The 27,414-nt window shown below is 42.5% G+C and overlaps 1 protein-coding gene across 1 annotated transcript; it reads left to right on the top strand.

The window, feature by feature from the left end:
* The first annotated feature begins 211 nt into the window (after positions 1-211).
* On the top strand, positions 212-26,798 carry LOC112407279 (ropporin-1). The gene is made up of 6 exons (XM_024756499.1): positions 212-461; positions 16,380-16,507; positions 19,892-20,009; positions 21,284-21,445; positions 25,893-26,068; positions 26,595-26,798. The coding sequence occupies exons 2-6, from the start codon at positions 16,392-16,394 to the stop codon at positions 26,659-26,661; spliced, it is 639 nt and encodes a 212-aa protein (XP_024612267.1). The 5' UTR covers positions 212-461; positions 16,380-16,391; the 3' UTR covers positions 26,662-26,798.
* Positions 26,799-27,414: the final 616 nt, after the last annotated feature.

The raw sequence follows: 27,414 nt of genomic DNA, 5'->3' as shown, positions 1-27,414 counted from the left end.
GGTCCTTCTGCCACAAAAAACAAAAACAAAAAAACCCGAAGCAGTTCTGAGTTTCCTAGCCCCGCCCCGGGCGGAACTTCGGGAACCCAGACTGAGCTGGAGGCTGTGGCAGAGGCCTGAGCGAGACGGGAGGGGCGGAGCCGCGGGGTGGGGAGCGGGGGCGGCTAGGTGAGGTCGCGCCCGCGCCTGCGCCCCCGCGGCAGCGGTTGCCAGGCAGCGCAGCCGGCGTCCGCGTTGCCAGGCGAAGGCGAAGAGCTAACAAAGCCGGGTCCTGCCCCGCCTCTCCTGCGCCTTGAGGCTGAGGCCGGTGCCGCCCTTCCCCGCCCAGATTCTGCTGCTTTGCGCCCGACGAAGGTGCGAGGGCCTGGATCTCTCCCCACACCTCCCGCCTGACGCCAGGCGCGAGGTGTCGCCCGGTGCCGGTGCCGGTGCCGGATAGCCAGTTTGGGAGCGAGCCTCAGGTAACCACCCTGAGGGGAAGTGGAGGGAGGGGAACACCCTGAGCGCCCCGACGGCCGCCCGGGTCGGAGGGAAGAGTCCTGCCCGATGGGCCCACCTGGATTTTGAACCCCTCTTGTTTACAAAGCAAGAGGAGGGGACTGTGATCTTTAAGAGAACGTAACGATGGATGATTACTGCTCTCTACCCAAAGTATATGTATATTTTATACTCAGAGCTACCATTTTATGATTTCTTACACGGGGGGCAGTGATTTGGAAACACAACAGAATCTGGGATCAGATCCTCCCATTGACTAGACAAACCTCTGCTTTTTCATCTCTAACATGGATATAAGAATACCTACGGCGGGATTGCCATGAGGGCCAAAGGACATGACTAGTACTTTATAAACCGCTTGTCATTCATTCATTTTCCTCATATATATTGAGAACTGACTGTATTCTAGGCACCAGGCTAGGCACTGGGGATTCTGTTGTGAGCAGAAAGTGACCGTCCCTGCCCTCAAGTTTACAGTCTATTGGGAGAGGCAGGTGTTCATCAAAAAATCACACAAATAATGTAAAATTAGAGCTGAGCTAAGCGCTGCCAAGGAGAGGTGACTAAGTGATGCTCTGAGAGGGTATAAGGAAATTGACAGTCAGAGAGGTCAGGGAAAGCTGATCTGAGACCCAGAGAACCTATGGAAAGGTGAGGAGTGCATCCAGGCAAGGGTAACCATGTGTTCAAAACACATCATCTCCTATTCCAAACCCAAGCAAGTACATACAGTTGCCTGGTCCTTGGTTCTAAGAGCAGTTCATAGAAACTCCCTCCGAAATTCTGGTGTCTGGAGCCTTTCATTCAGGTAACTGCAGGCTTTCATTTATATAGTTGAGGCCCTGTTTAGGGCACACCAATAAAACCAAATAAGAAATTGCAGAAACAACTCGCAGTAATTGCAGAAACAAATCTATATTTCTTATATTGGATAAGACCTATATTCTTCAGCACTCAGCACATAAGTGTTGGCCTGCCTTTCCACGTTGGGAGGCAAAGAGGAAATCTGTTGAATTTTAAGATTTGTGGGGGCAGGGCTAGAATGGATGGACAATTGAGGAAGGCCTACCATAACGGAAGCTTTAAGAACAGAAAAGAACTTCACAAAGCATTGGAATCATGGAATGTTAAGATAGAATGGGACCTTTCCCCACTTCTTTTATCAGATGTGAACAAATGGTCCACATTGCCAAAAAGAAAACATTGGGATTCATTGCCTTTCCAACCTAAGGAGTCTATGATCCTAATTCTCTGTGGCTCAAAAGTGTATGGAAGTCCTGAGAGATTCATGGGGACACGGGAGGGGAATTTGACCTGTGTTTGCCATTTCTACTGTGGTGCCACCATCTATCCAGCCATCAAAGCTTGAAAAGTAGGGAGTCACCCTAAACTCTTCTCTCTTCTCATCCATCTCCCCCAGTGGTTACCAAGTCCTGTAGCCCCTGTCTCTCCTATCCCTCCCCATTGCAATTGCTTTTCAAGGCAATGATGCTCTCCAGAGTTGTCACCAAAAGTGCTGCCATATTCTCCTAACCAGGCTCCCTGCGTAAAGCTTCACTCCACTCTCTTCAGCGCGTCTCCACAGCTTTCAGTCAATGTGTGTTTCCAAGTCCAGCAAAGAGATAGAAATCATACAACAAGTTAACAAAGACAGTTCAATATAACTAATTTTTAACTATAATCGATTGGAGTAATGGAAGATTGGTTAGCAAGACATTAAAGATCCAAAGTATACAGGAATCACAGATATACGAAGCAATCACTACCCATGAGATAGATCGTCCAAGAGAGAGATGACCTTCCAAGAGTGTGTCACAGAGGGTGTAACCACAGCTCATTAGATGGCAGAGAAGTTGCTGAGGTTCCAGGCAGCCAGAAATCCACTGTCTGGGATGCCAAAGAAGCCATTCATGAAAAGGTGAAAGTACACTGGCTGGCTGTACCCTGCTGCAAGGGTTCCCGAGAGAGGTGTCAGGGGATGCAGCTAGCCACTGGGCACTGCTGACTGCTGTGCACTGCAGCCATCGGGCACGTAAGAGATTACATACTGCAGATGGTCCAGAAGCTGTGCACTGCAGGATCCCAGCACTGGGGAAACTGCACGGTCCTGGAGCCTAACAGGAAGAGCATGTGGAACCCACAAGAGAAGCCCCTTCCTCCTCCAGTATCCCTCCAGCGCCCTCTACTGACAAAGCTTCACATTATGCCAGCTGACAAAGGAAAACTAAAAGACCTAGTTCTGTTTTTGCTGAGGAGGCAATGCAGGGTGAATGTGGAGCAGAGAGGAAATCAATTGATAACTGGAGCATCAGGTGAACACCAAAAGCTGATCGAGTGACTCTAGTGCTTAAATCCTCTAGTGGCTCCCTATTGCCTTTAAGATAAAGTTCAAAAGCCTTACCATGGCAAACCAGGCCTTTTATATTCTGGTGTTGGGCTATATTTCCAGCCTTAGGCACAGCCACTCCCCCTTTATCCACTCTAGCCCTCCATAATTACTCACAAGTCCCTGAATTCTCCATGTTCTCTGACACTTCCACCTCTTTGTCTAAGTAGTCCTAGCCACAAAGAATTCCCTCCTTGCTCTGATCAGATACCTACTCTGTACCTGACACTGTTCTGGGGCTGGGAATAACAGCAATGAACAAACCAGGCTCCCACAAGTCTCTGTTCAAATATCATCACTATTTTGGAAGTATTTTCTGACCACCTTCTCCAGTCTTCAGATGAGTTAGATGCCTCATCTAGGAGTTTCTGTTCTCCTGTATCTAGTACTTAGCATACCCCATTGTAATCACTGATTTTCCTGTTAGTCTCTTCCACTGGCCTATGGGCTCTCTGAGGGAGGGTGTGTGACTAATTTATTTCTGTATCCCAGTATTTATTCAGTGCTATTGCTGACACATAGGTTTTATTGGATTGTTTGTCCAGGATCACATAATTAAGTCAAAGATAGACCCAGGACCAGAGTCCTGGTCTCCTGTTTCATGGTCAAGAGTGCTTCTTCACTAGAGTTTGATCCGCCCTATGGAATCTGTGTTTTGTGTCAGACAAGCCAAGTGCAATGTTAAACATCATCAATAATGGTAGTGGAGGGACTAACTTGGTGGCGCAGTGGTTAAGAATCCGCCTGCCAATGCAGGTGACATGGGTTCGATCCCTGGTCTGGGAAGATCCCACATGTCGCGGAGCAACTAAGCCCGGGTGCCACAACTGCTGAGCCTGTGCTCTAGAGCCCGTGAGCCACAACTACTGAGGCTGTGTGCCACACCTACTGAAGCCTGCATGCCTAGAGTCCGTGATCCACGACAAGAGAAGCCACCACAAAGAGAAGCCTGCACACCGCAACGAAGAGTAGACCCCACTCACAGTAACTAGAAAAAGCCCGTGCGCAGCAACGAAGACCCAACACAGCCAGAAAAAAAAAAAAAAAAGAATGGAGAGAAACATAGCCCTGATCTTTTGGGCATTCACCTCTCATAGCCCTTATGTACTTTGAGTCCCATATCATATGAATGCTATGATGAAATCAGAAATAGAGAAAACAAGTAAATGGATGAAACGATGTAGGGGAATATTCTGAGTCTTCACTCTGAAGAAATGGAGACTTTCATTTACATGAAAGACAAGGTTAAGGTGGCTCCAGGTTTGTATGCCAGGTCCCAAAGTCAGGGGGTGTGTTCCCAGAGGAAGAAGGGGCTTCTCTTGTGGGTTCCATATGCTCCATCACTGTGATTAGGGAGCACAGTTAACGTAGCGGTCTGTAAACAGTATCCCTGGGCTTGTGGACCATGATATGAACATGGGGGAAATCTCTGAAATATGAACATGCCTAAGTTAAGACACTTCGAACGAGGTAAATGTTCACTTGTTAAATAATAAACATGTGGAACTCGTAACTTTCAAGAGGTGGTACTAGCATGATATATAAGCAATTTGGAGAAATTTGCTAATAACAGAGCCAAAAACCACTACTCAAAAAAAAAAAAAAAGGACAAGGTCAGGTAGGACTGCTCTTAGCAATATTGCTGTTGGCATCCAAATGCTGGGTTGGCTTGATCCAGGGGTTGGCCCAGGGTAGAGAAAGATCCAGACTTCTGTGAAGTAAAGTTGGAGAGGCAAGCTAATATGAATAAGACAAATCACGGAGAGCTTGAAAGTCAGACAGGCCATCATTCTGATGAGAAGAGAAATGAAGATCCACTAAAGGTTTTAGAAAGTGATGTGATAACATGAGTGGTTAAGACATTTTATCTGGGAAAACTAAACCTCCATCTCCTGGCATTGGAAAATGATTATAATATTAGAACCTACCTATAGATGGATATAAGGATTAAATGAGATAAGGAATGTGCATTGACTTTCAAACCTCTCTTAACGCTGGGCACCCTTCCATTCTTTGGAACTGTATGGAATATGGCTAACAAGAAAATAGTCATATTTTCAGGACAAAAAATTACAACATACTCTGACAAATAATTTTTGTTCCACTTCAGGGTGCTAAAAATGTACTTTTCATGATGCAAATGGGAAGATCCAGGATATTTCAGTAATTTATGGAGAGAGTCAAACATAATGTTTGAAAGTAGGATTGCCCTAGAGAAAATCCATGATGTGTAATTGCCTTATTCTGAGAGAAGCAGTATGGTATAGTGTGGGAAGAGCAATGAAGGAGACCTACGTTCTTGACTCAGCTCCAACAGAAACTGTTAGCTTGTGCCAATCACTTCACCTCTTTGTACATCAATTCTCTCACTTGTAAATTGAAAATATTGAACAATATTGTAAGTCAAATTAAGTCCCTTCCTTTTTTGGGAAAGATGTTCCTTTTTATTTTCCAGACAGAATTTTTTTTTTTAAGTCCACTGGGACTAAAGTGGGGAATGAAAGAGAAGGATGAATAAAAATGGCCATGATATATCAGACTAATGCAATTGAGAGAGTAAAAGAAGTTTGTTTTGGATGCTTTTATGGAAAAGAGGGATTCTACAGTAGGTACATGGTGGATATGACTGTAGCATGGTTGAGAGTTTGCAACTGCAGATTTGGGAGTCATCAGCATAGGGCTCTGGTTAAAGGCCCCAAAATGCCTCTACTTCTAGTTATAATATAGTAGGTTGCAGCAGCTCAAGCCACCCACTGCAACAAATTTAAAAATCTAGAAAAATTATTTTTTAAGATACTGTAAATACATCAGGGAGCTTTAGAAGCAACGAGTACTGGATCAATTCAAATTCCAGGAGGGTGCTGAGCCCTTCCAAGGTGAACTGGCTTATTTTTAACAATGGAGACCAAAAGACAATGGGATTACATAAAGTGCTGAAAGGAAAAGTTGCTAACCTAGATATTCTATACTCAGTGAATATGCCCTTTAAAAGAAAGGAGGCAATTAATAGACAAACTGTTCAGAGTATTTTTTTTAGCTGTTTACAAAATACACACCTTGAACAAAAGGATACCAAAACATCGAAGGGAAAAGTTTAGAAAAATTTTAATCTTGCAAAAATTAAAACTGGCAGGCAAAGTTGACTTTAAGACAAATAAAGTGAGGCATTTCATAATGATAAAGGTTAAATTCAAGAGGAAAAAAATTTTAAATCCTTAATATTTATGCAGCTAATAACAGAGATTGAAAATTTATCAAGCAAAAATTGACAGAACTAAAAGAAGAAATAGACAAAACCACCTTATAGATGGAGATTTTAAAAACACTTCTCTCAGTTACTGATAGAATAAGCAGACAAAAAAATAAATAAGGATATAGAAGATCTGAACTACATGATTAAACCTCTTAACATATATAGAACATTACACCCAACAACTGCAGAGTAAACATTCTTTTCTGGTACACATGGAGCATTTATCAAAATTCTTAAAAACAAACAATTTGAGAGAAAAAAAAAGTATAGCTTAGAAAACACAAACATCCAGGGACTGAGCCTTAGCCAATACTTCTAAAAAGTAGTGGTGGAGACAAAGGTGAGCAACAGAAATGAACAAGGAACAGCAGAGAGTTGGGGCAAGCAAGACTCTGTACAACCGTCATCCAGTGGAGCAAGATGTTTCATCAGAGAGGGATCGATTTCTCAAATGCAATACAGAAGCCAAGAAGTGTTGTGGGGAAACTCACTAGATGTAGCAGTCAGGGAGACTGGTGATATTTACATTTATGAAAGCAGTTTCAGAATAATAATCAAGATGGAAGCTTTATAGGAGGTTAAAGCAGGAGGGATCATGTGGAGAGGAAAGAGAGTCAGTCCTTAGTGCACTTGGGAAGTCTGACAGTGAAAAAGAGAATTAGACCATTGGGAAAGATAGTAAAGTAAAAAAAAAAAAAAAAAAAATGTTTTTAAAGGGAAGACCAGACAGTGCCCGGAGTAAAAAAAAAAAAAAAAAAAAAAAAAAAAAAAAAATGTTTTTAAAGGGAAGACCAGACAGTGCCCGGAGGAGAATGTAGAGGGTCAAATGCTGGTTCCTCAGGTCTTGGACAAGGCAAGAACTAAGAGCTCAAGCAGCAGAGGAAAGACTATGAGGTCAAAGAGATGGACTGGTGGCAGAGGATGGCAGTGTGACTTCATTCTGACATCCTTGATCTCACTCAGGTAGGGCGTGAAGGGAAAGTCATTCCCTGGAGATTACATAAGAAGTAGAAATGTGTTTTGGGGGGATGGCAAAGATCAATGCAGGGGCTTCCCTGGTGGTGCAGTGGTTGAGAGTCCTCCTGCCAATTCAGGGGACGCGGGTTCGTGCCCCGGTCCGGGAAGATCCCACATGCCGCGGAGCAGCTGGGCCCGTAAGCCATGGCCGCTGAGCCTGCACGTCCAGAACCTGTGCTCCAAAACGGGAGAGGCCACAACAGTGAGAGGCCTGCATACTGCAAAAAAGAAAAAAAAAAGATCAATGCAGAAGCAGGTGTGAAGGAACTAGAGAGTAGAGTTGATGCAAGACTGGAGTGTGCTGTGCTGAGTGATATTGCAAAGATGACTTTTGTGATGTTACTGTTTTACAAAATAAAAATAGAGTGAGGCCTGAAGAGCAGCCTGGGTCCAAATGTGATTGCCAATTAGATTAAGCCTGACTTGATATAAGCCTGCTTTTCTGCTTCTTTTTTTAAATATATATATCTATCTTTATTGGAGTATAATTGTTTTACAATGTGTTAGTTTCTGCTGTACAACAAAGTGAATCAGCTATATGTATACATATATCCCCATGTTCCCTCCCTCTTGTGTCTCCCTCCCACCCTCCCGATCTCATCTCTCTAGGTCATCACAAAGCATCGAGCTGATCTCCCTGTGCTATGCAGCAGCTTCCCACTAGTCAATCATTTTACATTTGATCATGTATATATGTCAATGCTACTCTCTCACTTTGTCCCAGCACCCCCTTCCCCCTCTGTGTTCTCTTCTCCCAGCTATCCCTCCCCCCTCAAGTCTGTTCTCTACGTCTGCATCTTTATTCCTGCCCTGCCACTAAGTTCATCATTGCCATTTTTTTTAGATTCCATGTATGTGCATTAGCATACGGTATTTGTTTTTCTCTTTCTGACTTACTTCACGCTGTATGACAGACTCTAGGTCCATCCACCTCATTACAAATAACTCAATTTTGTTCCTTTTTATGGCTGAGTAATATTCCATTGTGTATGTGTGCCACATCTTCTTTATTTCTTTTCTGGTTCTTTCAAACTCACTCAGCTTATTTCAATCTTAGAATCACATGACCATCTTAAAATTTGTTCATGATTTGGTGTTTTATAGATGTCAGAAATCTTAAAGACCCCCTCCCTCTACCAGCCTCAGAAAGCAACTTCAATTCTCCTGAGGAAATCCCAACTCCTTTTCATTAATGCAAAGTTACACTGCCTTATCCTGCTGCCTCGGTAAGGGAGTTGCTGCCAGCGTCAGATGTTGCTCTTTCTTCCCCTTGGCTCCTACTTTCTTTAGAAAGTACCAGATGTCTTCGGCCTTTGTGACATTCTGGGAACTCTATTTCTCTGCAATTGAAAGAAGTTTATCCACTTTGCTAATTTGTCTCAAAATTTCTTGCTGGCTTCTAATCAATACTTTAGTTGAGTCATTTAACTTAGAAGCTAATTGCTCCCTTAACAACCAGTATTTTTACAGTTTACTTTCTAATTACATTCTTTTTAAATTATATAAATTAGATTTATGTTAGATATATATAAATCTCAGCTTTTACCAGAACTTGATTTCAATAATCACCAGAATCTCTTCTATAACACACAATCTTAAAACACTGAAACAACAGGCTTCCCTGGTGGTGCAGTGGTTGAGAATCCGCCTGCCAATGCAGGGGACACGGGTTCGTGCCCCAGTCTGCGAAGATCCCACATGCCGTGGAGCGGCTGGGCCCGTGAGCCATGACTGCTGAGCCTGCGCGTCCAGAGCCTGTGCTCTGCAACGGGAACTTAAAAGTTTTTCAACTGGGGTGTTTGAAACTGGACTTTACACCAGAGCTTCCTAACCTTTTTCAACATCAAGGCACACAGAAATCTTTATAAAGCACACTGGGGTACACTGTAGGGTTTTGGGAGGTCTCTATGGAGCTTATGAAAAATTCAATATAGTTTTTTTTTAATCTGAATAATTTGATTTCTTCTGTCTTTGAAATTCTTAGGATAATGTGAATGGATTTCTAATGCACTTAAATTTTTTATATCATGTTTTTCCAAGTAACGTGACACCTAACAGATGTTTTGCTACCAGTCTTCTTTAGAGTTGAAGTTAGAAATATTAAACTCCCCCCGAACTACTTCTAACCTCATGTTTTCTTTGAATCTATGAGCATTGTTGGTACACTTTATTACATTTTCACACATTCATTGTGATTTTGATTAAATTCATTCTGGTGCTCGAAAATGTCCGTTAAGCCAATTTTCTGAAGACAAGAAACTCTCCTCAACAATTCTGCAATAAGGATCATTGACATTTTTCAATTCCTCTTTTAGCTCCTAACCTCCAGGGTGGGGGAGGGAAAGCTTTTCCTTTGATAGGTGACTTAGTAGGAGACAGCGGACTGTTTCTTCACATAAAGCTAAAAACAGACAGAACCATAGCAGCCTGGATTTTATTAGCAACATCCTTTAATATGGAGTTCACATCTATAGGCAAATGTACAGACAAGAGCTCTATGTGAACAAAACAATGTCTTGCATCTCAGGTGTTCAGAACATGGAGAACAGATATGACATAAAGCCTTCCCACCTCCCTGCCATCACAGCTTTCCCACCAGTACAGAAACCGTTTTGCTTGCATAATCCAGAAAATCTTATTTGTTTTAAAGTGTTTAGTTCCTACTCCAAATACCTGATCCTGAGTAGTTTGTTTTGGTACTTTCTGGCAAATCAATATTCTTCCAAGCCTTCCTCTCCAGGGATTCTAACTAGTGCTATTAACTGAACATTGTTACTAACATCTGTAGATGCATCACCCTTCAGGGAAACACTTTGATTTGGTCTTGTAGAGACTATCATCAATGCATCTTCTAATAGTAATACTCCATTTTTATATTTCCTTTGCTTCATTTGGTTCCAAACATGCTCACTTCTTAGGCAGGCTGTTAAAATGAGTGATTCTGTAATTGTGGGAGACATTTTGGCTTTAGTTCTTCCTGAACCCAATCTGATGTAAACTACTGTTGTAGTTGTAAACACTGCTGTAAACAGTCCCACTGAACAGTGGTTTTCAAAGTGTGGTTTCAGGGACTTCTGAGGATCCTTGACACTTTAGGGGGTAGGAATCCATGAAGGTAAAACTATTTTTGTAATAATACTAAGACATTGTATGTCCTCCTCACTCTCCTTCTTAAGAGTGTACAGTGGAGTTTTCCGGAAGCTATATGATGTGTGATTGAATTAAATCAAACGGATTGAATGCAAAGCAGATATGAGAATCTAAGTGTCTTCTATTAAGCCAGACATTAAAAGATTTTTAGAAAATGTAAAACAATGCCATGCTTCTCATTAAGGATCTTTGTTTGTTTGTTTCTGGAAACTATAGTTATTTTTCATAAAAATGTTACTTATGTTAACATGTAAAGGAGTTATTTTTATTTTAAAATAAATATTTTTGAATTTCTAAAATGATAAATATTGCAAGATATAACCCACATTAACAAAAGATCTTTAGGGTCCTCAATAACTTTTAGGAATGTAAGGGGTGCTGAGATCAAAAATTTTAAGAATTAATCTCTCAAAAGACTATCTGTATAATATAGATATTTTCTATTAAGGCTCTGGCATAATTTACCTGGCACAATTTTTTTCATTTGATAACTTTTCCATGAAAATGAGATATTTAGGCAGATATTTTGGGTAAAGAAAAAAGTTATCAGAGCAAACAAATCCAAATTTGAAATAATCCTCACTATTTTGTCTAGTAAGTGATTTAAATTTATATTTTTGACTACATGTATATGTCTGTGAAACTCTAAAAAGTATGAAACTATAATTAGACTTTAATATTTAATTTAAAATTACCCTTTATAGTGGGAAACTAAATCGTATATTTAAAATACTTAAGGAGACTACAGAACTTTTTACTACAACAAATCAGTTTTCAGAGAAAATAAGATTGTCCATTTTCTTAAGAATATTTTTAAATAAATCACAAAACTTTTGAAAAATTAAGTATTTGATAAGGGGAATTTTTAGAAATATTACCATTTAATTTAATAATTAAAATGCTAAATTTTCCACAAAATACAAATATTACTTATACTCAAGTATAGTTAAAATATTTTGAAAAATATTTTTATAAGAATATTAAAGGCCTACAGTCCCTTTACTGAACCAATTAAATTTTCCACTATTATTTGCTTTTAGAAGCAAACTTTTTTTATTTCTATAAACAAATAATGTCATTATAAAATTCCATTCAGAATCAGATTTTGGATATTTTACATCAAAAGCCAAGGATAAATAAACCTATAAATCAAGCCACAATTTAAAAAAATAAACAAAATCAATTATGTTTTATCAGAGACAAATGATGATGATGAAAATATGCCTTCTTTTCGGGGAGAAAATAATTTTAAAAATAAGAGCAAATTAAATCAAAGGAAGAACTAAGTATTTGAAACACTTATGCACAAAAGATTTCACTGACAATAAATACATTGCAATTAAAACAATAATCAGACTTACAGAGATGGTTTTAACATGGTGATTAAAGGGGGAAATTCTATATAAGCATCTCTGCTGGCAGGTGCTCTGCATAAAACCTTAAGTGCGAAAACAATAATTACTGAAATCTGGAAGTTTACTGACTGAGCAAAATATGTATCCAAATATAATTTCAACTGTTATAAATTTGTGAATGGTTATAAAATGGTTGTAAATTTTGTTACCACTATGAAAAGTTTACAACCATGAGTCTCTCATGGCACACCTGTAACCCATTCTGCCATGACCACTTGTGGGAAGCTCAGCTTTAGAGATCTATATAGGCAGAATAGGATAAAATGGTAAAATGTGTACTACAAATAATATTTGATGATACTCAAGCTTTGTAGGAAGGCTTATGGCATAGTATGGACTCAGGATGAACCTTGGCCGGGCTGTGCAGGTTTTTAACAGATGGCAAGGAAGAGGGAGGGCACCTCAAGTAAGCCAGCCAGAATTAGCAACATACTGAGGATAGGGTACTGCTAACAATGGATGAGAAAGTGTTAAGCTTTGAATATATAATTTCTTGGAAAGTGGCCAGAGTAGACTATGTGTTAGAAATTTGTGTTCGTAAATACTAGTAAAAAATTATATTAAAAACAATTTTAGTATAAAATTACATGTATAAATCATGGAGAACCTTGAAAGTCAGGATAAGATTATCATTTAGTGAGCTGGGCTCTCTCACCTATTAACAACAGTAGAAGATAGATCCCGACACACCGGCCAGAATAGGCCAGAGAATGACCCGAGACAGGGTTGCCCGTAAGGAGGCGAGGGGCCGAACCAGACTAAAAGAAGTGGAAAAAGAGAGGAAGGGATGAGTTTGGAGACACATTTCCAAGGAAACATCAATGGGATTCAGTGACAGAGTCAACAGATTAAAGAGAATAGAGGCCAAATGACTGAGGAAATGGTGGTATCGTGTTCTGAAACAAATCTGGAGAGAGGACTTAGTTGGGAGATGGAGAATGAGTTTTAGTGGAGATGTCCTGGAAGCAGTAAGGAGTGTGAAATGTAGCACAGGTCAGAGGTCTGGGACGGACCAGCAAGTGTCATCAATACCGTTTCGTGGTAGACGTGAGCTCTCCAAGAATGGCAGAATGCTAGAGACTGAGCTTTGGGAAGATTACTAAGTCTTGCTTAGCAGGAGGAAGGGGGAAGAGTTATGGAGACAGGAGGGGTGCTGAGGAAAATATAAAAACAAGAATAGTGTATGCCATCAAAAAAAGAGAAAGCCTCAAGAAAGGAATGACAGTCATGTTTAACTGGCCATCTCCAGCCTCAGACTGTGTATGTTCAAATCCTGCCTGTTACTTATTAGTTACGTGTCATTTCAAAGGTTTTATCGTCTTTCTTAGTTTCATCGTCATCTGTAAAATGGTGATAATACACCTACCTCATATGGATATGTTGTGGATTAAGTGAAAAAAAATGTATACGGAATACTTAGCACAGGATTATCTCATCTGGCACAGATAAGAAGTTAATAGATGTAATTGATGACTTTAAGGGACCAATGGAATGGTGAGAGCAGAAAAAGTTGCACGAGATTAAACAAGGATTGAGCATTGAAAAAAAAGACTAGGTATGAAAAACTTACTAGACAGTCTTTGCCCCAAAATGAAGAGAGATCACAGAACAGCTGTTAGAAGGGGCAGTAAGGTGAAGTAAAGGCTTTCTTATATTTGCTTTACACCAACAAAGGGTTATCATTAGTATTGTCATGGAGGCCTATTTCATTAGAGTTGGACCATCCTTCTATTGACATGAGGCCACTGAGCTTTCAGAATAGAAATCAAACAATTGCACAACAAATTAAAAGGTGCTGTCAAAATATATGCAGACAGTAAAATGATGCAGGCACTGTGGAAGACAGCACAGTGGTTCCTCAAAAAATTAAAATTACTATCTGATCCAGCAATCCCACTTCTGAGTATATACTCAAAAGAATTGAAAGCAGGGACTGGAGCAGGTACTGTTCATGGCAGCATTATTCACAATAGCCAGAAGGTGGAAACAGCTCATCAACAATTCATCAAAAGATGAACGTATAAACAAAATGTGGTCTATACAAACAATAGAATACTATTCAGCCTTAAAAAGGAAAGAAATTCTGACACATGCTACAACATGGATGAACCTTAAAGACATTATACTAAGTGAAGTAAGCCAGACACGAAAGGATGAATATTGTCTGTTTCCACTTATATGAGGTCCCTAGAGTAGGCAGATTCATAGAGACAGAAGGTAGAATGGTGGTTGCCAGGCGGTGGGGAGGGGAATGGGAGTTATTGTTTAATGGGTACGGTTTCAGTTTGGGAAGATGAAAAAATTGTGAAGATGGGTGGTGGTGACGGTTGCACAGCAACGAATGTATCTAATGCCACTGAACTGTACACTTAGAAATGGTTAAAGTGGTCAATTTTATGTTATGTATATTTTACCACATATATATATATCCGACAATATGATCAAAATAAGTCACTGTCCTTTGCTAGGTAGAATGAAAAGTTATCAGAAACAATCAACTGGTAGCAGTAACTCTTTTTAAATTATGAAATATTTCATACATACGAATAAAATGCATAATGTAAATTTAGGCAGAAAGAATAATGAAACAAACATGTAGGCAGCTACCATCCAGCTTGAAACAGAACATTACTAATAGTGTTGGAACTCCTGTTGTGTCTCCCTGATGATATCCCTCTCCCTCCCCTACCGAGGATAATGCCATCCTGAATTTGTGTTTAGCATCCCTTGCCCTTTCTTATATTTCTTTATAATTAAATTTCTTGTAATACTGTTCTTATTATATTTGTGACCCTAAACAATATACGGCTTTTTCCACCCAGCATCGTGAGATTCACCCTTGGTGATGTCTGTAGCACACTCATTGAGAACTGTGCTATCTTCCCAATGAATTGAAGCTTTTATATTATGTAGTGACCCTCTTTATTCCTAATAATGCAATTTGCCTTAACGTCTCTTTTGTCTGGTATTAACACATCTACATCAACTTTCTTTTGGTTATTATTTGCCTATTTATCCATATATCCTTTTACCTTCAGTCTTTCTGGTCCTTGTGTCTTTTCAGATGTGCCTACAGCTGGATATTTTAAAAATCCAGTCTGATAATTTCTGTATTTTAACCGGCACATTTAAGACCTTTCCTTTTTATTGTGATTACTGATATATATGGGTTCTCCTCTATCATGTTGTTTAGCCACCTTTCCTATGCTTCCCCCAGCCCCTCCTTTCTTGCCTTCTTTTGGATCAATTTGTTTTGTGTTGTTAGTGCTTTTAATTCCTCTTCTCCTTTCTACCGATTTGGTGGTTATATTACTTTTATAGTAATTACCCTTGAAATTTTGCCATGTGTACTTGACTTTTTACAAAGTTTAAAATTAATACCTTCATACTCTCTTCCTCTAAATAAAAGAACATAAAGTAAAAGATAATGGAGTACCACCAACCTGAGGCCACTTTGGTTTCTTGTCTTGGGATTTCCCAACCAGGCTGGTGGTATAAATTTAAAACTTAGACCTAGATTGTGGCTACAAATTCGTGGAAGACTATTTCTCCCCCAAAAAGTAGCAGCAAGAGAGAAATATTTCTGTGCCTCTTCCCCCCTGCCATTAGGCAGATATTTTCAGTCCCACCCTTTCACACTGAAAGTGTGTGAGCCTTGGAGGGTTTCAGATTTGGGGGGATGAGAGAGTCTTCCGTTCAGCTATTTACTTCTTCAGTCCTTGCCTGGCCATTTGTCTCAAAGCTTCAAGTCCCTGGTGTCTACATTTGCCCCCAGGTCAGCCCTAATTTCTTCATTTGCTTTCCACACTGGTTTCTGCTTTACTCATTTATCTAGCACATGAGGATTTCCCTCCCTTTCTTGCAAGCTCAGCAAGGCAATTTGAAAGGTACATTTGCTCGGATTTGTCTCATATCCAGGTGTTTTGAAGAGACAGGGCTTTTCAGAACATCTAGTCTCTCTTTCTCTACTAAAAGCAAAGACTTTTCACCTGCTGCTTATTTGTGTATAGTGTTGCATACCATCTATGGATTTTCATGTTTTGTTTCAATTTGTCCTGGAACTTTTTGAGTGAAATATACAAGTTTCTCTTTTACAATTAAAGTGGATGAGTACCTGCAAATGTACAGAGAGATGTTTGTCAAATGGCTGTTTAATGATTATTTTTATTTGGAAATACGTAACCCAACGTCAAGTAATAGAGGATTCACAGAGTAAATTTTGCTACGATGCTTATTGGGCCAACAGGAGTTGTATGATATGGAAGATGGTCATGATAAGATGTTGAGTAAATAAGCTGTTTTGTATGTCCCCATTTTTATATATACAAATATATATTTACACTGAAAAAGTTCTAGAAGGAGACAGCCAGTATTTGGGGATATCGTCAGGGATATTTTTGCTTACCTCTTGTTAATATCTACTTTTTAATGAACAAATAGTATTCTGTATTTTTTATGTAAACGAAGGAATTACAACAACAAAAAGCAGGGATTAGTGAAACACTTTGTAACCTTGGAAGTCTGTCTTGTGGGGTAGTGAACTCCCCAATACTGAGAGTGTCTAACAGAGCCTGGATGACCTCCTGTCCAAGATTCCTGTCATTTTATGATTCAAAGATTCTCATTTTGTTTATTCCTCCCCCCCCAACCCCGACAATAGGTCAACCAATCAATGCCTCAGACACATAAGCAAATATGCATCCCCCCGGAGCTGCCGGAATTGCTGAAGCAATTTACCAAAGCCGCCATTCGGACCCAGCCGCAAGATCTCATCCAGTGGGCCGCCGAGTACGTACTCCTTTCTCACCTCCAGCCCGTGGTTCCCGTTAGAGGTTGTGGTAGGGGGTGGAGGAGGGAAGGTCTTGGAAAACTGAGAAGGTTTTCACGGCTGCAGCCTGGGATTCGGGACTGATCGGCATAATCTTTGGGATGTTCAGTTCTTGCATTGCTTTGGTGCTTTAAAATCCACACGTAAATACAGCAAACCGAGCGAGGATGGAGACCCTCCCCCAAGGGAACGAGACTGAGCAATAGGACGCCAGGGCTATAGGCAAAGTGTCCTAGGGCAATGAGCAAGAGTTAGATTACCACATCACATCACACACGCACATTCCACCCTGTCCCTGCACTCCACCTCCACCCCTCCCCCACCCCCGTCCCAGTGGAAAGAAGGGTTCAGAATCCCGCGGAGCTTAGCCTGCCTTTCCCTGGTGTAAACCAGGGCCTCATCCTCAGGTTTAACCACTAGATGGCAGCAGTGCACCTGTGGGGGAGCAATGTGATGAGCCCAGATGGAGGATTGTGTAGGATCAGTCCAAGTGGCTTCGCTCCTGAGTTTGCTCCTTCAATGGGACACCTTCCTCTACTGATGTTAAAACTCATTCTTGCGCCCCAGCCAGACACTTTGTATCTTGTCTTTGGGGAAATTGTTATTTTCTTGACTGTCTTTGAACTAATACGTTCCTTCAGCATAAGGATGTCCACACAGTACACGTTGCATTCTGGAGAAGCGAGGCAAGCGTGATGGGAACAGGCGGAGCACCGGCTCGGCTGCAAACAGCGTGCCTCCACCACAGGTGTCCTCCTTCAGGAGACACCTCCAGAGGCTGCTCAATGGAAGGAGTTTACACAATACCTGCTGGCTGAGGCTGAAAGAGCTTCACACACAAAGCCTCCCAGCTACCAAATGTCTTCTTAGACAAAAAGTGCCTGCTTGAACTGGGGAACTGAGGCTTGGGGCAGGAGTCAGGAGCTGACCAGACCTCCCGGGGACCATTTTCAGGCGATTTTTACTGCTTGGGGATGACCTCCTTAGTAGGGCTTCAGTGGGAGAGGGGGATGAGGAGTGAGAGGCTGCAGAGTGGAGCTGGTGGGTTGGGGGAGGGGAGAATGTCCGCAGCATGAGGTTGAGGAGGTGCAGTGGGCAGGTGGTGAGAAGGAGGTGCGGACACCTTTGAGAAGGCTCACGACGCAATCTAAGAGGAGCCTCACACAGTCTCCAGCTCCTGGGCTGGGCTAGGATGAAGCTTTTACAAATGGAAGGAAAATAAGCCTGTGGTGTTCATAAAAACAGACACAAATAGGGTTGCTTTGCCTAGTAATGAACTCTGTTTAGTTTTCTAGTCTAAATTTTATATATTACCTCTAAGATTGAACTTTAGCATCAGAAGACTAATTTCTTTTGGCACACTCAGACAGACTTTGTTCTATACTATACAATAGTTTAAAACCCCATTTTATTGTTCTTGCACTGCTTTTATAGCAAGAAAAATGACATTTCTTGGTATTGTCCCTGACATTTATGGGAGAAAACATTCCACTGTTGTAGCCTGCTTGCTCCCCCATATTGTATCATGTGCTATAAATGTCTTAGATATCTGTGAAGAACCAGTTTGTAGTTTAACTACAATGAAAAAGGAGAACATGATCTAAGAACACTCTCCATGTATTCAGACACGGAAAGCACTTGTCAGACAGTTTAATGTAACTTACAAACCTGCAGCATTTTAGAGGTAAAACTCCACAAAGTATTTCCAGGATGAAATGTCTACTTAATTCACCACAAGCAAAAGTTTCCCTGCATATGTGTTGTCCATGAAGAAACCATCTACCAGACATCAGCAGGACATAAACTAATTTGTCTTGTGGTGGGTAAGTGTGACCACACAAATTTGAAGAACCATGGAACTGCTCACTGCAGAAGAAGCTAAATAACCCATAGAGGGGTTACGGCCTCACTTCCACGTTCTCTAACCAACTCTGCTACGAGGTCCAAAGACATCGCCGCTGAGCCACACCCACCCGACCACTGACCTGTCTGCGGAGACTGCGCATGCACATTGGTAGAGGTCACCTGAAAGTATTTCTTCTGCTTCCCCTGCTGGTGACCTCCGACGGGTGCCTGGAAGGTGTTTTGGTACCGGAAGCCGTTGCTCTGCATTGTGCAGTGGCTTAGAGACAAAGAGTGGTTTGCCCCATCATTGTGTGGCTTTTATAAAATTCCCTCTGTATTCTTTTTATATTACCTGGATCTGGAGAAATTAATAAAATAAAATTAATAAGAGAGGGGACAGAGGCTGTGATCCAGGGGTAGTCAATAACAAGGCTTCTGATGAAGACAGGCCCTTCCATATGGCATCGGTGCCCCAAGTATCAACTGCTCGTGTCCAATCTCTGCTGCAGGCAGCCTCTTCCCATCATAGATCAATCCCAAAACAGGGCTCAGTGTTTGTCCACACTGCACCAAAACAAAGTCCATTCCACAAGGCACTGATAGGCAGGCAGATGTTACTGAAATTTCTGAAGGAAGATAGAGGAGGATTTTACAGCACACACCCCACGTGAGTTCACCTCAAACCCTTTTTGCGCTTATCTTCTCACCTGAGCCTCCATTAGTGCCCTGCCAAACTTCTCTCCCCTCCCCGATGGAGCCCCAAGCCTCACTTCCTCCAGCTGGAAACCCTTCCAGGCTCACCCCCCAGAGCACCCCATCTCCTCCCCTTTCTTATGGAAGTCATTTTAATCTTCTTCCACCTTCTCTTTCCAAGATTACATACCCCTACTACTACCTAAGACCAACTTTAAGTATGTAGATAGCCATCGTACCAAGCATAAAGACTTTTATATTTGAAAGAAAAATCTCCTCCAAGTACTAGGATTCTTCCTTCATAAAAAAGAGCGGGGGATTTAAAATAACAATCTTCTCTCTCCTTTAATATACATACACATAAAATAGACATGCATATGTCCATATACAGTACTTATATCAATATATTATCTGTCTCAATATATATGCCTATATGTGTGTATGTATGTGTGCACACGTGCACACATGTATATAAAACACTAGGAGGGAAAGACTGAAAAAAATACCCAGACCTAATAGGCTTCAGGGAATTCCATACCAAACACTTGGTACTCCTCATCCTTAGAGAAGAACAAATCTTTTTATTCCCTAAGCCATCTCTATACCTTAAGTGTAAAGTAACACATTCAGGCTTTTCCTGTACATAAATGAACTAAAAACAGTGTCTGGCATATAGAAGCCACTTAATAAATGTTCTTTCCTCCATCCCTTCCCTCAAAGAAAAGGGAGAGAGGATTCCCAAAGCATCCAGAGGCCACTGAGGTAGAGGCTGCTTCCCCTAGCCCCCCAACTTTTTTTTCTTGTAGTTATTTTGGGGCTATGTCCCGTGGAGAGGTTCCTCCAGTGAGAGAGTGGTCTGAGCGAGTGACTTTGTCTAACTGGGCTGAGCTTACACCGGACCTGCTAAAGATCCTGCATTCTCGGGTAAGGGCCAAACGGCAGCACGGAGTGGGGATGTAGGGACGATGTCAAGGTTGGGTGCGTACAGACAAAAGTCACCTGGCCACTCACCATTGTCTTAAAATCCACTAAACCATGCACTGAGAGTAAATCTTCCTGTGGGGAAATAGGAATCATGGTGAAATAGGCTGTAAGCTGAGTTGTCAGTTGGGTCATCCCATGTCGTCCTGAAGCTGGCAGAATGTCCAGGGGCTCAATGCAATGTGAATTCCTTCTCTCCAGAAAGTGCAGGTCCACATGCCTTGCCAGTGTCTCCCTTACTGATCAAGCCCAGATACGATGCCAATCACAGTTGGGGAGGGCCATATTATAGTTCCCCAGTTACCCCAGGTGCAGACATAGCCTAGCTTTTAGGCTCTCTGCACAGCCATATCGTCCTGGGAGCTGTCCTGTGAATGGATGAGGAGGGTCTGTCTTGAGAAAGTTTGCAGTTTGGCCAACTCCCAAGAAAAATGGCTTAGCACTACTGTACCTCACTTTAGGATCCAGGACCAAGAGGTCTGGGGTGATTCAGGGCTGACTTAGCCGACTGCCTTGGTCCCAGAGACTTAGCATTTCACTGGAATCGGAGGACCAGGGAAGGTGTAGTAGCACTTCAAGGGGGCACCTGCGCCATTATTGCATTGTTGGCCGACAACTGGCCATTTGCGCCTTCCCTCCTGACCACCAAGCACCTTGTGCAGTAGACACGGCAGAGATCCGAGGCACCTGGGACCAAGCAATGTTAGGCATCCAGACCACAGACCCCGTGCTATTCCCAGGAAAGCATGAGCGATGCATTCAGGGTCTAGTGCAAAGAACTCAGCGGAGTCTAGAAGCAAGAGATTTAACATCTAGTTCTAGTTTCACCACTAATGAGTGGTCTCAGACAAGTTCTCTGCCCCTTGGTTTCATCTTTGGGCTGCTTTATCTGCCTTACAGGGACAACCTAGGGATGAAACAGCAGATAATAAAAGCACTAGAAAAAAAATTAAAGTGTAATATACATGTATGTTTTCCCCATAACTCTGATACCTGAAGTTTGAATGATTATATCTCAGCACGTTCTTCACTAGGCTGAATATTTCTCTACCCTTACAAAGAGAACTGCCAAACAGAATCTCTGTTGACCCCTGACACCTTCCCCCACCCCTTGCTGTGTGCTAGGAGAACCGGGGCCTTGCCCCGGGTAGGTTTCTCAGGGCCTTCTCTTGTCCTGTCCCTCATTCCCTGTCTCGTGTCTGTCCCCGGCCCCGCAGGTTGCTGGCAGACTGATCGTCCATGCAGATGAGCTGGCCCAGATGTGGAAGGTGCTGAATCTCCCACCCGACCTGTTTAACAGTGTGATGAATGTGGGCCGCTTCATGAAGGAGATTGAGTGGCTGAAGTTTCTCGCCCTTTCTTGCAGCTCTCTTGGAGTTGTAAGTTAGCTTTAATGGTTTTTGTTCCTTAAGGGAAAATCTCTAGGGACCTGGCGGAGGTGGGGAGGGCTGGTAAGAACACACAGTCAACTCTCCAGGGTTCACGAGAAGTGTGCCCCTTCTTGTCTACTCCTTCTCCCCTCTGAATTAAGGTCATTTCTCTGCTCATCAGCCAGAAGCAGGGATTAGGAGGAGAGAGGGGAAAGCTGTCATCAGGCTCTGGGGAGAGGTTGACTAAAATGCAGGTTTGGGATTATTTATGAATTTCAGTCACTGCACTTAGGTTTATTTCCATTACCACTCCACTCCCTCCATTCATATTCCTAAAGGTAACCAAGAGCCAGCTGTAGAAGATGGGCTTATACTTGGGTTTCAGACACCTAGAAGATATACCAATAGAGATTTTTAAAAAGAGGTGCAGCCTTATCGAAAACTACTATTTGATAAGCATAATTGGATAGAAAAATCAGAGAGAAGAGAGCAGGAAAGGAGAGATGAGGCTATTTCCAGACTCAGAGTCCTGACATCCCCAGGGATGCAGGATGCTCATACAAATTCATGCCTTTTCCAAATTTGACTTGATTGACAACGGCAAAAGCCGTTTTCCTGTTTTAAAGAAACCAGTTCATATACATACTTAAAAGCTTTAGGTAGCATCTTATATGTGGACTCACTCTTGTTAAACACTATTATAATAACTTAAATGAAAATGAGTCAGAAAAATGATTTTTTTTAATCCCTGAAATACATACAAGTTTAAAACTTAATGAGAAAATTATTGCCTCTGCCAAAACTAAATGGTACGAAAAAGGTAGTTTGAGTCATTCGGTATATTTAAATACAATCTTGTTCTTTCTTCTCGAATATCCTGGGTATGCACATTAGACACTTTTGTTAGTGAGAAAAGTTACCAGAAATACTGTAGTCCAACTTTTCCTGTGGATGCTGCTGAGCTTTCGGCATAATTATCTCTTTAGAGAGGAGAGGCCATTTGTGGGTTATTTTTTTCCTTCTCCGCTGCCCTTTCTAGCACCCTTATGCAATGAATAAACTACCGTCAGCAGCAGGGGTAGATAAGTGGCCGGTCAGCACTGTCACACGTCTGTGGAATTAGCCCCAAGGATTGGGGGAAATCACAGGGGAGAAATAAAAAATGGGCGCGTTTTATGAAATTCTCACGGGGTCACAAGTTCACTCACACCATATTCAGGGACGTCCAAGGAGGGGGGAAGTGTTCCAATACTTTCTCTGTCGTTAATCCTGCTCTTCCCCATCTACCCTACCCGTGAAGGGTGGAGTAAGAAAATAAGTAGATTCAACCCAACCCAGGACTTTTCATCTGCTGCAATAACTGAAAACAGCTTCAAGGTGAATTACTCAGGCTCTCAGATGTTTCCTCACTGCTCCTCTCTTCAAGGTGGCAGTTGTTCAAGGAAAGTGGTGATGCTGGGATCACAGAGCAGCCAAGAGGAGAGTTCCCACATCCCTTGGTCCTCTCTGGCATCTCTTTTTTTTTTTTTTTTTTTTGCGGTACGCGGGCCTCTCACCGTTGTGGCCTCTCCCGTTGCGGAGCACAGGCTCCGGACGCGCAGGCTCAGCGGCCATGGCTCACGGGCCCAGCCGCTCCGCGGCATGTGGGATCTTCCCGGACCGGGGCACGAACCCGTGTCCCCTGCATCGGCAGGCGGACTCTCAACCACTGCGCCACCAGGGAAGCCCACTCTCTGGCATCCCTTGTCTCCCTGGAAATACTCATCTGTGTGGTCACTAGCTGTGCAGCTGAAGTCTTTGGTCTCTCTCACAGCACGACGGTCCCCCAGCCAGCTCACCTCCGTTCTCCCTGGTGCTCAGGGCCTCTTTAAGTCTCTTCTGGGTTGCCCTCAACTGCTCCCTGCCTTTGATGCTCTGTGTCACAGCCGCTCAGCACCTTGGAGGTGTCTGAGTCCTCTCCTTGTCCACATACCTCACAGTAACCAAGAGTGACTTTGGAAAATCAGATTCCAACCCTCCCTCTGCAGCCGTCAGGTTTACTTTGATATGGCTGCCACCCAAACTGGGCAGAGGAAACCATGAGGTGAATTCTTTCTACCTCCCTGCTAAAACGGGGAGGTTGGCCTAGATATTCCGTGAGGTCCTTTGATCTCCAACATCCTGTGGTTCAATTCCACCTTCTCTGCTTCCACAGAGGCACCATCAGGCCTGGCTCTGGATGACAGTGGAGCCCGCCAATTCTGAGAGGCACTCAGGTGTCTGACTTTGCTCCCCATCATCCCTGTGTCAAAGAACACCTAGAGGTTAGGGCTTCCCTGGTGGCGTAGTGGTTGAGAGTCCACCTGCCGATGCAGGGGACACGGGTTCGTGCCCCGGTCCGGGAAGATCCCACATGCCGCGGAGCGGCTGGGCCCGTGAGCTATGGCCGCTGAGCCTGCGCGTCCGGAGCCTGTGCTCCGCAACGGGAGAGGCCACAGCAGTGAGAGGCCCACGTATCGCAAAAAAAGAACACCTAGAGGTGAAGTCAGCATGAAACTCTAGTCTGTAAATAAAGGGTGCCCTATGGATCCAGGGCCCATCCCATTTTGCCCACTTGGTTCGTGTGGGACTATTGCTGGGAACTTAAATGTAAGGGTGGTCAGGATGTCACCATCTGGAGGAGGGTGGCACTCTTGCTAATTGCTACATTCTCGGAGGCAAGCCCAGAAATGCCCTCCTTTCTTTGCCAGTTCACCAGCCAGCCATGATCTCTGGGCCATGTGGAAAATCCAGCCCCCTCCTTATAGAAGAATCTAATGGCAGGAATTTTAGGAAGCAGGTGCATTTACTTCCCGAATCTGCATGTGATTCACAATGCTACAGTATGCAGACCTGTGTTCCTCTTCCCCTTCACCACTCCTTCCTCTAGAATACCCACCAATCATATACAGGAAGAGATCGTGTAATCGTGTTCACTGGAAGGAAGGGCATGTTTTGTTAGCAAATAATTCACTTTCTGAGCCTTTCGCCTCTGAGTTTGAAAATGAGGCTTGTAAGATGCTTACAGGTTATCTCTATGGAGTGGATCCCCATCTGACCAAAAATTCTTGTGCAATAGAATGCAGATCTCTGTCTACTTTCGAGTTATTTAAGTTTACCAAAAAGCTCCAGTCTAGAGAGTTCTTATCCATTCATCTGTTTATTAAATATTTGAAAATCATATAAGGGCAATAGAATTTGAGTTATCTGAATAATCAATAAAAGATATTCAGGGTAGAAAGCACCTTTATTAGCGTGCTAAGGCTGCCGTAACAAAGTACCACAGACTGGGTGGCTTAAACAACAGCAATTTGTTTTCTCACTGTTTTGGAGGCTGGAAGTCTGAGATCAAGATGTCTCATTGGCTTGTAAATGGCTGTCGCCTTCCTCTTTCTTCACGTGGTTGTCCCTCTCTGCATGCATGTGTCTGGTCGGTCTCTCTCTCTCCCCCATTCTCTCTCTCTGCATCCTAATCTCTTCTTATAAGGACACCAGACCTATTGGATTAGAACCCACTCTGATGACTTCATTTTAACTTAATTAGCTCTTTAAAGGCCCTATCTCCAAATACAGTCACATTCTGAGGTTCTAGGGGTTAGGGCTTCGACATATGAATTTTGCGTGGACATAACTCAGCCCATAACAGCACCCCAATTTGGATGAGGCTGTAGGAAGAGGACTACAGAACAAAGGCAATAGGGGAGTAGGCTTTTTTTTAGAAGCAGAGAGGATGAGCTATAGATGGAAATTGGGAAGTTCAGTGCACACATGCTCACAAAACTACCCAAAATCACTGTCATGCTGCCCGCAAGTCATGCACGTGGCCTCCCATCCTCTCTGACAACCTCTTACCAGCCTCCTGTGTGCCCACCCTCCCTCCCTCCTTTGTGGAAGGGCCTGGCACACTGCCTCACACAGTGCTTCACGATGACCTCCAGGAGAGAACTCCCAAGGGCAGGAGAGAGGAAATGAAAGCGGTCTCCTCCCCTCCTGTGGCATTGCTCCAAGTGTCTCACTGGAGTATACAAGCTAGACTAATCATTTCAGCCCCTTAGAGAGAAGACTGCAGGGCAATAAGAAGAAATCATTCTAATTTTGTAGATTACAAAAGCAAATTCCCTTCCTTTAGTGAGATTATTCTAATTAAAGTAATAAATGTCTTAAAGCATTCAACAGCTTATAAACTTAATTCCTTGAAAGTATCCCTCCAACCAAGAAAGGAAAGGAAAAAGAAAGGCACCCAGTAGATACTCAATATTTTGGGATTGAGTTAAATGACATTTGGGAGTAAAAACTTCAAGCTTTCCAGAATATTACATCATCCCCACTTTATTTTACGAGAGCAAGGTGTTTGTTTTCTTTGTCGCTATCTAAACTGATCTTAGGAATTTAGTTTGGAACAGTGACCTTCTCCTCATTTAACCTTATGGCTTTACAGACCATTGCCAGAACCCTCAAGATAGTGTGTGAAGTGCTATCATCTGACCACGATGGTGGCCCTCCCCGGATCCCTTTCAGCACCTTCCAGTTTCTCTACTCATATATCGCTGAAGTGGATGGGGAGATCTCTGCATCACATGTCAGTCGAATGCTCAACTACATTGAACGGGAAGTGTAAGTAAACATTTACCAATTGGAGGGGAAAGAGCGTGCAGAAAACAAATATAGCAGGCCAAGATATAGGAGGTTACTGTATTATACTGCTCTGGGAACAGAGGCATATTGTGAAGAACAAAATAGGGATCAGAAAGAGAAGGAGAAACAGAAGAGAAAGAATGGTATAGAACAGTGATTCTTAGAGTGCTACCCAGACCAGCAGCAGCAGTACCTGGGAACGTGTTAGAAATGGGATTTCTCAGGCTGCACCCTGAGTCCGTCAAATCAGAAACTCTGGGGGCGGGGCCCGGTGGCTGTGTCTCAGCAAGCACAGTAGGTGACTCTGGCTCCCTTTCAGGTTTGACCAGTGGGGTAGGAGGGGAGGAGGAGGAAAAGGCAGTCCAGAGTTTGGAGAAATAGAGGGTGATGAGGGCAGGAGCCACAGCAGAATTAATTTGGAGGGATCGAGTTATTTATATATTGTCTTTCTTAAGATTAATTGTTAAATGAGCTAACCCCCAAATATCTATTTTTTCCCAAACAGTATTGGTCCTGATGGTTTAATCAAGGTGAGTGACTTTACCCAAAACCCCAGTGTTCGGCTGGAATAAAAGCACAGTTTTGGCAATTTTAAAGGAAGATACAGAGACGACTGTGCTTCAGAACGACTGAACCGCACACACCATCCAATGTCAATTTTCCTGTGAAACTGGTACACACTAATAAACGATTAGGCAAACATATGAAATCAGAAATGTGTGGAATTGTGATGTAACATTGTTGGAACCAAACACGTCCATTAACAGAAGATTAGTTTTCTTCCCACATGGATACTGAGTAAAGTGGCTGATGACGCATTGATAGAAAATGCATCTCAGGTGAAAGCCAGGCTGTCAGATTTTCAAAGGTAGAATGTTATCCAGACAGTTTTGATGTTTTATAATTGTTAGGCATAATTTACATGAGTAGCTTTTACATGGTCAATCCATGTTTTTACCCGTTTATTTCTTCATTTGTTGCTTTGAAGGTCATTCATTCATTCATTCACTCACTCACCAATATTAATTGAGGTTAGCTGTATGCCAGGGATAGGATTGCCAGATAAAATACAGAACACCCAGTTAAATTTGAATTTTGGATAAAGAATAATGTTTTAGGAATTTCTGTTTTATTCTTTTGCTACACCTAGCAACCCTAGCCAGGAACTATGCCGGCTCCTGGGCCAGGAAAAATAAATCATATGTGAATTCTGCCTTCTAGGAGCTCACAGTCTAACGTGAAGATAAGACACGAACTTAAATCCCTTTAACGTAAGTGGCCCTGAGAGATACTAAAAAAGCATTTCAGAGATGATTATTGAAGTG

Source organism: Neophocaena asiaeorientalis, unplaced genomic scaffold (assembly GCF_003031525.2).
Source record: "Neophocaena asiaeorientalis asiaeorientalis breed wild unplaced genomic scaffold, Neophocaena_asiaeorientalis_V1.1 scaffold22, whole genome shotgun sequence".
NCBI lineage: Eukaryota > Metazoa > Chordata > Mammalia > Artiodactyla > Phocoenidae > Neophocaena > Neophocaena asiaeorientalis.
The sequence above is the reverse complement of the archived record's forward strand: the minus strand, read 5'-3'. Positions and strand labels throughout refer to the sequence as shown.